The sequence below is a fragment of the Aptenodytes patagonicus genome, chromosome 5 (genome assembly GCF_965638725.1).
Source record: "Aptenodytes patagonicus chromosome 5, bAptPat1.pri.cur, whole genome shotgun sequence".
NCBI lineage: Eukaryota > Metazoa > Chordata > Aves > Sphenisciformes > Spheniscidae > Aptenodytes > Aptenodytes patagonicus.
The window spans coordinates 50501210-50514552 of NC_134953.1; the positions used below are offsets into that span (position 1 = coordinate 50501210).

The window sequence follows — 13343 nt, forward strand, 5'->3', positions numbered from 1 at the left end:
CAGGGGCATCGGGTGCGTGTCTGAGCTAGGACATAAAGGGCCACCTGCACTGCCTCCGAAATTCCCCATCACTCCATCTACATGCGATTTTAATGGGAAGGAAAAACAAGACTTTAAAAGTACACTTTATCACCATTCCTTTAACAGGATGTAATTGCTCAGTTTTGTTTTAATTTCTGTCTTGTGTTTTTGGTTATGTCAGATGTTCTGAAGGTTTTTGTGCAGTTTTAATGAGAAGGTAATTGTTATTGCTTAGTAAAATTCTGGAAATAAGACTATTAAAACTGGAGGCTCAATAAAAGGAGCATAAACAGTCATTTTATTATGAAGCTTTATCTCCTGGCAGAAACCTTTCTTGGTTGATTAAAATATTCAAAAGATTTAACTTAGGTCTTTCTTGATAAATATGAATACACATTAAAACAGATTGGAAAGTTTCCTCTTATTTCTCTTTCCATGCGATGAAGTACGACCTTCATTCAGGAGGTGGGACAGGGAAAGAGTATTTGTGGGTTTTAGGGTGAGAGATCTCTTACTATATTCAGCACTAGAGTATTTGAGTTTCCTTTAATTGCCCCTTGCTGCTGCGTTTCTAGCCCCCATGGTAGTTTTTTCTATCACTAATTTGGGGGCTGGCCCAAAGGCCCAAATCTATAGGACGGGGATGATCTTCCCCTCCCCTTTCTGGAGCATACATATGTATTTGTTTAAATGTCACTTGGCTAAAAGGTCAGGAGCTCTAGCATTTGTACTGATATCAGCAGAGGATTTGCTGAATTAATTGAGTTTTGCCATGCTGAAGGGAAACGTGGGGTAGGTGAATATAAGGAAAAACTTCAGTTTGAACTCTGAGCACCTGATTTTAAATCAACAGTTCTGGTCTTGGTTTTCCATGTTGCTGTGTGCTTTTGTGACTTCTTTTGTTTTGCATTTGTCTATTTGGGTTAAGGACCAAGTTGGGCAACTTAGGGAAGTATCCTTTATTTCCATCCATGTGAATTAGCAGAAGGAAGGCTTTTCAGATTGTCTTGTACCTGTACAAAACACAGCTGTGCTTATTTACTTGAGGTCCATTCAGTGGATCTTAAAAGCATGAACAGATACTTCTAATTTTTTAGCTTGGTGGCCCCATCATTGAGGAGGGCGGAAAACTATAATCTCGGATGCAGTGTTGCTCAGATTAAAGGCTAATGAAGATCTCTCTTTGCAGAAGGAATGGATGGCAGTGCTGAACTCGTCTCATGTAGCATCTGTCAGAGGTGTATGGGCTAGTTCAGACCTCTTGTCCATAAGAGGCTGGAATATCTCTGCATTACTTAACCTCAAATGTGTAAACTGTGATAGGGTTTTTCTGTGCAACCATAATTGCTGCTGTCTTGTCTTGTTTAAATGAAAGCCAGAACTCAAGGCAGCAGATCAGCAGCTTGAGGAACATGCAGGTGCGTTGTGTAACCATGGATCGTCCCAGTGTGATCCTGGTAATTCCACAAAGCTGCGGTATCTCCATTTGCATCGCCAGTTACTTGTCTAAACTGAGCACACGTGACCATTGTGTCTGGACAAGTTCTAGTATGCACTGAGTAACTCAACCCTGGTATTCTCCCTTCTTTGTCCTGGAGTCTGGTAATGGTCAATGTGAAATTTCATCTGGAGTTTTAGCTCTTGTTGACCGTCTTTTCTTGACCCTTAAGCGTGGCAGTATTTCTGGTCTAGCTTATTGGGAAACTTGCAAAAACACATGGTGAATCTTTACTTTCCTTCTTGAAAAGAATAAGAATTTAAAGGTTGTTCTTAACCAGGGAAGGCAGGTATCGAGAGTCCTGTCACTGACTGATGTCTCCTGGCATCCAGGTCTGTCATACTGTATTAACAATATTTTTATGGTAGGTTTTGAAATATTATTAGGCATTTGTGCTGCTTCTCTTAATTTATTTTTTTTTCTGTCACAAGTTTCTGCCTAGCTGTCCTTCAAATCTGAGGTACCACATAGCCTCGGTTTTGTTATTCTACTGGGAATACTGATTTTCCTAATGGTACAGAAGTGAAGTATCGTAAAAAAGTTGAAGCATTGTGGTATAAGGACAGAGGGCAGAATGGAGGTATAATCCTAAAGCTGAGGCAGCACTGGCAGTTTCCAAATTCAGACAACGATCTAATAATGGTCAATTACAACAGCAAAACTGGGGACAGCTGGAATGTAAGCTTACAGAGCCTTGGGGTCTTCTCTACTCCAAAGCTGTGCCAACCTAGTGGGGTTTTTGCACCCCTCTTGTCTCCCCCCACCCCAGCTACTTGGGAAGTAGTTACTTAGACCCTCTTTCAGATGCACGGGGTTAAACTAGCCATGCTTTTTACATGTTTGCTGAAGGGTTAGAATCTTTTTCCTTTGAAATAAGAGAATTTGAAAAAGGTCAGCTGTGAAGCATCATTGCACAGATGGCTTTGCGGAGCCGTTGTCACAGTAATATGCATGTAGCAGCGCTTGTACCAGGAGAATCCAGCGACGGCACCACCACACTCTCGCCTTAGTGACTTCCCTCTAATAGCTGACAAAGACTATTGCCGCCTTCTTTGTTTGCAAAATGACTTCTTATGAGTGCTAGAGACTTGTTTAAAGAAGTGAACCTGTAGAACAGCTGTGCAGCTACCCTGTAGACTGCAAAACCTCTGCACTACAAAGCTTGTAGCCAGCCAGCTGTGCAACATCTGGCTACTGCATTGCCTGTTTTTTTCTACACCTGAAGTTCATACCAGGATGCTGTCATTGCTTTAGAATCTATGTTTACAGAGTCACAAATATAAATAATTTATAGTAGACACTTGTTCAGATATCTAGCTTGTAGGCACATTGTGGAAGTTGCTGCTTCTTTCCAGCTAAATAAACCTTCTACAAGAATCTGGCTGGTTTCCCTGTAAGATTTCAGTGATACAATCTAAAAATAAGGAAGCAGAATTTCTACCAACATGAAAATAATGATTTCTAAAGGTATTTTGAAATAGATTCCATTCATTCTGGGTTAATTGGTAAAAACAACAAAATGGTGAACCAAACCTGAGAGAACTTGTGTTGGTGACCTGCAGCAGTTCTTCCCTCCTCCTTTCCCTACCCACACATAAAGACTGCGTGTGCAGGCAATACCAACCTCATTTGCTACCTGAGTGGTCATTTTTTTATTACTAGGTTTAGGGAAATAATTTAATAACTAAATCTAATTTGGGCTGAAGTATTCATTAAGTGGAGAGCTGGCCAGCTCATCTGTGAAGGTTTAGAAAAGTAGGTATAGCCTGCTATGAATTTTCTTAGTGGATGTTTTTTAATTTTAACTAGTGCATGAAGCTTCTTTCTTGCTGACTTTATAGTATTTTAATTTGAGGTCCACTTTTTAGTTGATGGAATAAATTCCAAGAGAGATGCACTCCATTACATGTGTATGTACAATTTGCAGCTCAGAGGTTAAGGTGGAATAACACGAATGCAAATGTTCCTTATTTGCAAGCAGAGTTGGCTTCCTTCCTCTTCCTATAGCAAGAATATGTCCTAGGAAGAAATTTCTGTATCTGTACTTTAAGCACTTAAAAGTTTCTCATACAGAATTTCATTTGCCACAAGGTTGGATGTGAAAATGCATGGTGAGTAATTTATTGGAAGCTTTCAGTGAGTGATACAATTTGCAACTGACCCAAGCGTAGCTTTCTGTTGTAAGGAAAGGAGTTGCTTTGTGGAATAACCTTTCCTTTGGAAAGGTTACCCCAATAAACATGAGGATGATGCATTAGAGGTGTAAAGGTAATCTTTGTCCTTGCATTTATGAACTACACAGTTTGATTTTTAGTTGTAAATTTTTTCACTGTACTGTATAAAAGGTTGGGAAACTGTACAATCCTGGTGCTGTAGAACTGTCAAGGCTATTAGAAAATTGTGATGATTGAGTAGATGGACAAGGCTGATGGGGGCGGTTTGGAGGCAGGTACATGTTTTCATTAGTGACCCACTTTTTTAGAATTTTGAGAGTGATAATAAAAGTGGCCTTTTTCTTTTTTCCCTAATGTGCCACTGAGCCTAGAAGTATAAGCAGTTACTGTCTTCATAGACCTGGGAACAAGAAAACTGTCTTTTAAATCTTGTTAATTTTTCAGAGCACAGTTCTGTTGTTGCAGACCTATTTGAGCCCTGCGTACAGGGCTTTTAGTTAGTAAGAGGCCAAGGACAGGGTGTGGAAAATGTTAAAAAGTTTAGTGTATTCAAAATGGTGCTGATGTTAAACTTGTGATCACCTGTTCAGTATGATTTGATGTGTTTAATGCCAATGTTGAGGGTTGGTTTTTTTTTTACTGAATAGATGGCAGAGTCCTCCAAATAAACAAAATTGCCTCCTCTCTGCCTGAAGTGTTGAACTACTCAGTTAAAACTTGTTTGTGGCAAACAGAAGGTGATTCAGAGAACTACACCTGTGCTGATCTCATAACAAAGCTAATTAATCTTTTTAAATTAAATGTCCCTTAAAATTCAGCATGATAAAGACTGAAGGATTTTTTTTTTAATGATTACTTTTAGAGGGCACTGCTCTAACAAAGAAAACTTTTACTGTCTGTTTTCTTGCATGGCAGTGAGTAAGCGGAGCTGCCTGGGATGCTGATTGCTTGTTTATATACTCCAGCTGCAGAAAATGAGAAATGAAATGAACAGTTCACAGATGCACTGAGAAATGAGTGCTTGGGACAGTGCAGAAATGTAATGTGCATGTTAATTTTCCAACTTCAGGTTCTTTTTTAGTGTGCCAGCATCTGAACTCTCTGCAAACTAGAAAGTGTGGCGACGGGAGTACATCCAGACTGCTGCTGGTTTACCACTTGGCTTTGCAAGTAAAAGCAAGAGCCTTTCAGGCTTACTGTGTTTTTTATTCACAGCAGGCCATTGCATAGGAAGATGAGGTCGGGAAGCTGCAATATTGATCAGCCTGTCTTCTTGGCAACCTTGTTCATGGCAACTTCGTGGAGCTTAGGGTAAATGGAGTATTAGGGCTATAGAAGAAGAACAAAAGGAAGGTTACTGATGGCCCTTCTTGGCAGCAATAGCTGGATGCTTTTTAAAAACAGCATCTGTTGTCATGGAGCTTCTGAATCCAAGGCCGGTTTCCAGCACCGTGATTTTCTCATGGCAAAAAATGTTGTCCTGTCCTAGCCTTGGGGGGGAAATAAATAAATAAAGGCAATAGCCTTGGCAGCACTTGTCTATTATTGCAGCTAAATGACTGAACTGCAGTGGGAATGGGACCAAGGGAAACCTTTTCTTCACAGAGAATCCTGGTTTTTAAGGCTGGCATCCATCATGGTCTGCAAAATATCTTTTATAAGAAGGTGTTTGACATTCGGAGAAGGATTTTGAATAGTTTATATAGAACTTGCTTTCCTCTTGAGTCAGCGATGTTTTCTGGTTGAAATAGAGACCTGAATTCCTAATCTCAAGGTTTTTGGAAGGTCTTCCAGTAGTGGTTTGTTTGTGTTTTAAAGCCCATCTCCTTCTTCTAAACTTCAGATACAGTCAAACAGTTTAACACACTTATTATTTCCTGAAGTGGTCAGTAATGTACAAAATAAGATATTTATTAATTTATTTGGCATTGATTATGTTCGTTTAACACTACGTTGCTTTGCTGAGCTTTTTGCTCTTAAAAGGTGATACTTTGATTGTGTAGAAGTATTCATGCTTGACTTCATGGACAAAAAGTATACTCCGCTTCCCGATGAGATTTATTTGTTCTTGGATAGTTCCAGTGATTGAAGTGTAAAAACTTGCTTGGTTTTACTTTTGCTTTGTGAACTTACTGAAACCTTCAGGTCCTTCCTTAAGAGTCAGCTCTGTTTTGATACTGCCTGATTACTGTTATTTGAAGAGTTTCAGGCAGCTAGTGAATAAAATCTCTGCATATTAAGTATCGCATAATAATTTCTGTTGCTTCACTCGCCTGTTTGTGTTTTGTCCGCCTGCGCTAGTCCTAGATCCTGTTGGATCAAGGATTAGGGCTCTCGCAGGCAAGTTCAGATTGGCCTTGCTGGTAGGGCCTCAGGGTAGGATGTTGCAACTGCTGTGACTCCACTGTAAGAAATTACCAGCCCCAAAGCAGAGTTATTTTCTGTCCTTCTGGTGTTTTAGGCTGCCTGCAAAGAGGGATCTGTGTTGAGGCACTGAGCCGAGCAGGAGCAGTTGAGGCATGCGCGCGTGTGGTTCTGCAAAGTCTGCATCAGGCCAGTGATCTCGAGCAGGGGTGTAATGACACCTCGGGGCTGCTGAGGCTTTTCTTCTGCAAAGAAGAGTCAGAGCCCTGTCATTTCAGGGTTTCTTTGCACAAGGGAGGGAGCCCTCATCCTTGGGAGTAGCCACGGATCTGCAAGTATAATCATCAGATAATAAAAGGACCCCGGGAGCCAAAACTTGGAGTTTGGAACAGCCTTTGGAGCCCTTGTGAATTCTTTTCTACAAGCCCTTGGATGGTGGAGTTATAAACACCAGTCATCTGTGCAGGACTGTTTTTTGTTTGTTTGTTTTTTTCCCCTCTGTTTTACTCTTTAAAGTGTTGTCAAACTCCAAAAGAAAACAGACTTCTTCCAATGTTGCCCCTGCAGGCTTGCATTGTGTTATTTGCTCTTTCTGTACAACCCCCCTAAAATGTTAATATAGTGTCTGTAGGTTTATGGTGTTTAATATCAGTGCCACAAACATAAAAATCAGGAAATTCTAAATGTTAAAAGTTTATATTTAATATATATTAATACTACTTTGAGGTAGTTTTTACCTAGAAATTAATACTAAAAGAAAAAGATATTTTTTGTTATGACAGTCCAGAGTGTTTATCTGCTAGTGAGTAAAACTTTTCTGTAGATACTCGTCATCTCAATTTAATAACATGTATTTCAAAATCTGTTTTTTGACCTTATCAAGACTGTAATAAAATTTTAATTTTTCCTCTTTGTAGTAATACTAACCTTTTTAGTTTATAGGACTGCATGAGAATTCAGAAACTGTAACTATGGGGGGTATGAAGAGTCTGCTTTACTTCAGCATTAGGACCATCTGGGACAGATGATTGACAGTGCTAAAATATGTAATTATAGTGTGGATTCCTTAATTTTTACTCATTAAACTAATTTCTTAATTATTAGAAAATTCATTCTGTCTTTGAAATTCTGCACTTCTGGAGATGCTGCACTGTATTCCTTATAATAACGAAGTGACTGAACTGCTGCTTTAATTGCAAAATTTGACTTGAATTACAGAATTGTACTTAGCTCTTCCAAAAGAGTTAAGAGTCCCAGAGCAGTGTGGGAGAAGTGCAGATCTGATCACAATCGCCATAATTCAGGCCTCTTCCTTTAAACTTTGCTTCCGAGAGAAAGTTTTTATTTTCCCGGAAGGAAGAAGGTCGTTTCCACGCAGTTTCCCATTTACTCGCTGGGCAGATTTTAGTTTGCTGTGGTGCTACATTTGTATTTGAAGGGTTATAGTGATGAGAATGGTGGCTCATTCATGTAGGGAATGATGGCTGAAGCCAGTGAGTCCTCCTGGCAGGTCAAATGAAGCCTTCAGTTAAAAGCTTGGCACTTTCCTTCTAAATAAATACAATAGCTTGCTAATCTGGGATGAATACTTTTCATGGCCAGCTTTGTTCTTCAAGAGCAAGACCAGTGCCTGTGGTAGGTTGCATACCTGTATACCATTCCCAGCACAAAGCACGCTGCAATGGTGGGAGTGGTGGAGAAGCTCTGGGGGAAATGACTGACAAGCTGGAAAGGGCATGGCATGAACACACAGCACTGATGGTACTTTTGGCTTTCTGCTATGGTAAACCCAGGGAAGAAAAAGCAAACCCCCATGATAAACCCCAATCTTTGTTAAAGAGGTTTGCTCTCACTAAAGTTTGTATTGGAGAACTTGCCAGTGCCCAAGACTGGAGAGCAGAACAACTTCTGGGTGGATAAAGGTAAGAATTTAACCCTGACATAGAGCGATGGTAGCGTGTCGAGGGTGGTTATGCTGCTACTTAACCTACTCTTGTTTTGGCTGGAATATCTTTTCCTGATCTGGCTCACCACATGGTTGCAGAAGTGATGTGTGAGGGAGGAAGGCAACCACCCCTGCAGTGGCTGTGGGGCTTTGTGGTGGGTAGACATGGCAGCAGAGAGGTGGCTTCAGGGTGCTGTAGGCAGCGGAGTGGGCAGGCGGGGATGGAGCGTGGTCTTCCCTTTCCACTGGTGTGCAGCTTTAGGGTGGCTGGCTTTGTGATGGTAGGTGAGATGCCTTTTCAGAAAAATTCCTGTGGGTATAAAGAGCAGTCTTGATCCAGGATGGCTCTACAGGTGCAGTCACGCAAGCTGGGTTAGGAAGTGGAAATGAAGCATGGGAGATCTGCAGTAGCACTTGGAGGATCAAAAAAGATGATGGAAACTTTGGTCAAGGTGCAGTTCTGCTTATGTGGGTTTTTCCTTCTCTATCTTGGTGCAATTCCTTTTACAGCCAAGTATGTGTTCCCTCGGACTCCTTTGGACTTGATTGTTCTTTTTTTCTCTGCATGACAAAGAAGGTGGATTTACTCTGAAAAAATATTTCCATGGCAGCCACTTAGAAAATTGTTCCTATGTTCTTCTGTTACAACTTTTTTTGTTCTATTTTGTTTTATAGACACAGATGAGGACACAGTGAAAAGGTGTTTTGCCACATTTGAAGAGAAGTTCTTCCAGACCTGTGAGAAAGAACTTGCCAAAATCAACATTTTCTATTCAGGTATGGTGCTTATTTGTGTATATTTGTGGAAAATACAGCAACACAAAAAGAGTCTGAAGCTCCCAAACTTTCAGAATAACCACAATGGTCATGCAGGTCTACCATCAGGTGATTATAGGGCAGGTTTATATGGGAAACTGCTCTGGTTTTATCACAAACGTGGAGCTAAACCATGGTATTTGAATGGAGGGAGAATGAAGGGCAGGTGACTTCACCGCTTTGCAATAGCATCCTGCTGAACTTTATGAAGATGCTCTTAAACTTAAGTGGCAGCCTACATATAGGGCACAGTTTCTCAGCTTATCTATGGTGACAGTCTCCTGTGCATGTTTTAGGTGTGTAAAGCTCCCTAGCTGGTGTTTCCTGAGCTTGTGCAGGAATAGCTATCATGGACTTGCCTGTGTGTGGTAGCTTGACTGTCTTGATGTATCCAACAAGTTTTTAAGCACTTAGCTCTTACTTAAACTCTTGCAACTTTCTGGAGTACATCAGCCAGTAGCAATTTGTCATTGGCTGTGTATAAAATCCTGTTTAGTAAATTGAGTAAAAATGTAATGGTGGTAAGAGTAGGAATTCCTAGGGGTCATATGTCAAAGTGCTATAGTTTGTTGTTTTCCCTGAGAAAATTTGCTTTCCCACCCTCTGTTTTGAAAATAAACTTTAGAATGGGATAATTAGAAAGTCACCCTGTAATATTGCTACAAAAGGCTTAGTAACTGTGTGCTCTGGTTCCACCCACCATTACACTTCAGCTGGTTTTCAGCCTCTTTTGGTAAGGTTTAAAATGAGTTTTCAACTAGGAAAGTGTTTTAATATGGATACAGTGATGCATTGACTTCTGCTATATTTCTCTTAACACATTGATTTATTAACCTGGTGCTATAAACAGGCTTTTGCAGCACAATATGGTAGCCTTTTCTATTTCTGGTTTTAATCTGGTAACAAAGACAAAGTTGAATTGTGCAAAATATTTTAATAACCATCAGGCGATGACTTTATTGCTAGCTATTTTATTGCTAGCAGAATCTGGGTTGTGAACATGAGAATAGCTGAAAGCATAATAGATGCAATAAACTGTGCACTGCAGCTTGCCTCTGTTCAGCTTCCATGTAGGGAAGTAAACATCTCTTGGGCTGGCTGTGCGTGCTCTTCTGGCTCCCTGGAGTAGTGGTGTTTTGCTATAGCCAGTGGGTGTCAGGACAAGGGCAAGGGGCAGTCTGTAGGTCGAAGCGATAATGTTTAGGCTAGCTGGGTTTTACACTTTTATAGGTATTTTTCTACATGCAATTCATATGTATCTAACTGTCGTGGTTTAACCTCAGCTGGCAACTGAGCACCGCACAGCCGCTTGCTCACTCTCCCCTGCCCCGGTGGGATGGGGGAGAGAATCGGAAGAGTAAAAGTGAGAAAACCCGTGGGTTGAGATAAGAACAGTTTAATAATTGAAATAAAATAAAATACTACTACTGATAGTAATAATAAGAAGAATACATAAAGCAAGTGATGCACAATGCAATTGCTCACCACCCGCCAACTGATGCCCAGCCAGTCCCCGAGCAGCGGCCCCCCCGGCCAGCTTTCCCCAGTTTATGTACTGAGCATGACGTCACACGGTATGGAATGTCCCTTTGGCCAGTTTGGGTCAGCTGTCCTGGCTGTGCCCCCTCCCAGCTCCTTGTGCACCTCCAGCCTTCTCAGTCGGTAGAGCATGGGAAGCTGAAAAGTCCCTGACTAGTGTAAGCACTGCTCAGCAACAACTAAAACATTGGTGTGTCATCAACATTATTCTCATCCTAAAACCAAAACACAGCACTGTACCAGCTACTCGGAAGAAAATTAACTCTTACCGCAGCCAAAACCAGGACACTCACTCAGAACAATTGTTCTCAGTTTTGTTTCCCTGTGAGACCTTCTGTTTCTCTCCCAGGTCTGAGGTAAGGCTTTTATGCTCAGAAACTTGTCTTACTTTTCTAGTTATATCAGATCCTGTGTACTACAAGCTCAACTCTGTGGAGGAAGTTCTGTCAATTCAGATGCACAGATTATAATTTTCCCTAATGAGGACCTGCTAGCACACATGCACCCACATATATGTGCCCATTCCAGCGTTGTTTAAAATGGCATTAATATTATAGGGTAGGGTTTTTTCAACTTGCTGTCATTTCAAGAAGTTATAGGAGAGAATACGTGTAATTTGAAAATCTCTTGTGATAAGATTAAAATAAGTCTTTTATTTGCAGAAGAGCGACATGACTTTAATAGCATGGAAACCCTTTATTAGGGTTATTAATGTTAAGCTACATCAAGAAATGTTCCATCAGTGGTTCCTCTTCTTGATCACGTCAGAAATATGTCACATCGGACCCTATTGTAACTCCAGGTGTGTGTTGGCTTGGATTATGACCTGGTACATCCTATTCATTATAGGCTAATTATATGCCTTATTACACACTTGTCTTTATGACAATAAATACTGTCCATTTTTAAGAAAGCAAAGCTTTCTGTTGATCTCCTCTTCATTTCCTTGTTGTCTTTCCCTTTGCTGAGGGATCCTCAATGAGTGTTGTCAGGGATTGCCACAGCATGGACAGCCCTGTCCTCTTGGGATGGGCTGCTCCCGGACCCCAGCTCCTCCCTGGCTCCCTGAAGCACTGGGGGTTGGAGTGCCTACTGCAAAATGCCTCTGCCTTTTGCTGTGTGCTCAGGTTGTCGGCTCTCATCAAACGTAGTCTTAATTCCCCAGACCATTATCCCAGCTCAAGAGGAAGGAAAACTGCCATTAACTAAATCTGATTTGATAAACAGTTTGTGATTATTTGGACTACGCTCAAGAAAATCTATACTCAATTGAAAGAAAAAAGAATAGCAGTAAAGTTTTCAGATGGTTCCAGTAGAGGAATGCCTGTTCAAGTGCTGAAGTTTTATTTGTGGACAGTTTTGGTTTGTGTTTGGGATTTTCTAGAGGGGAGGTTTGTTGTATTTTAAATTAACATCATCATCTGCCTGGGCTACTGTTTAGCTAGTAACGTTTTTGTGGTTAATTTGGGAGCTGGTTTTATTATTTGTAGGAAGCCACAGCTTTAACTTGGTAAGCAAAATATTGAACATAATATGTACAAGTAGGAAAAGGAAGGAGTGCTAAAAGAGCCTGCCTAAAACGCCCAGAGCCCTGAGCCAGGTAACTGCGAGGAGGTATGGGCTGTTCGATTACCTCCTGTCTGGTGAAACAGGTTTTGATCACAACCATGACCATGTAAACTGGAACTTGAGGGGAAATTTTACTAGCTCCTTGGTGTGATAGTTTTTTTTCATGATCCTTATGTGTGAACTTTTCTTTAAACTTGGAAAACAGAGTCAAAACCAACTTGGAATTGCATAGTTGAGGTGGTAACTCTTTAGACGGTGGTTTTTAGTCAGGATCTAGAAGCATTTTTTGGGCAAAGCTCCTTCTTTATTGCAAGCACTTTTGTGGAAGTCTGCCTCTGGTTTTAGATTTCTCCTTAGTCTTTGCTGTGAGATTACACTAGAGCTGAGGACTCAGTGGGCATCAGGTAATGCAAAATGCTGCAACGCAAGAAGAGTGGTTCCAGTTTCTAAGTGTATGCTGCTTTTTTCTAACTCTTTTGAGTGGCATATTTTTTAAAAAATCACTTTTCAGAGTGCTAAATTAGTGATAGCAGTAAATGTCTTTTCAAGTGTCTCTTTATTTTGGAGTATGTTGCAAACTGAGAAATTAATTTCTACTCTGCTTTGTCATTTCCCTAGGCAATTCCCTAGGAGGTTTTAAGAATAGCAGCGCACGTTTTGTCTTATTTTGCTTCTGCAACGAATCTTGATGATAAAATAATACCTTAACAAGACGAAATGATTTGTGGACTGGATAACTGGAGTCAGTGCAAGAGAGAGGGCAGGAGGGAGAAGAAGGTGGCAGGATTGCCGTTTGTCAGGAGTGGCAGGTCGTTATAGGACTGGGTCAGTTGCCTTTAAAGGCTCATCCTCAGAGGGCTGTGGTCCTCCCCGATGGACCACTTTCTGCTGTATAGAAGACAGCACATGACTCGTTTTCAGCAGTGCATAATTAAGAAGAAAGTTTGTATTTGGAGATGATGCTTTTTTATGGATGTTGCTTTGTAAACAGATAGGAAAATTGCAGCAGCAGTTTTGTAACTATTTCAAAGCGTTGACTTTTCTTTAAATAGTGTGTTACTAGGCTGACGGATTTTAAGATTTTTCTGTACATAGGGATAATGGAACAATCAATTGAAAGATGTAAATTTAAGCTCTTCCATATTTAATAATTTGATCCAAAAGAAAGCTCAGTGTATCACAGATGGTTTAGTATGATGTTTTGAATATAGAGTGTGAACTTGTGAGTTTTATTTATATGAAGGCTTTTGATTCTAACAGATATCTGTTACTTCTTCCCGAGAGAGTTCCTAAAGTGAGGAGAGATTATTGTTTTTGCAGTCTGACCTTGTGTGTGTTAAATATTATGTGGTTGTAGGCTGTGAGCAGACAATTCTCACTGTGGGCTGCATTGCCTCTGTTCAGTGGAGTCCTTGCA

General features: G+C 40.6%; 1 protein-coding gene across 1 annotated transcript in view; it reads left to right on the plus strand.

Annotated features, from left to right (window-relative positions):
* XPR1 (xenotropic and polytropic retrovirus receptor 1) overlaps positions 1 to 13343 on the plus strand; it is a 110305-nt gene that overhangs the window by 63963 nt on the left and 32999 nt on the right. Inside the window, exon 3 of the mRNA XM_076339692.1 lies at positions 8678 to 8779. Within this exon, the coding sequence (XP_076195807.1) occupies positions 8678 to 8779 (102 nt within the window). The remainder of the gene's footprint in view (positions 1 to 8677; positions 8780 to 13343) is intronic.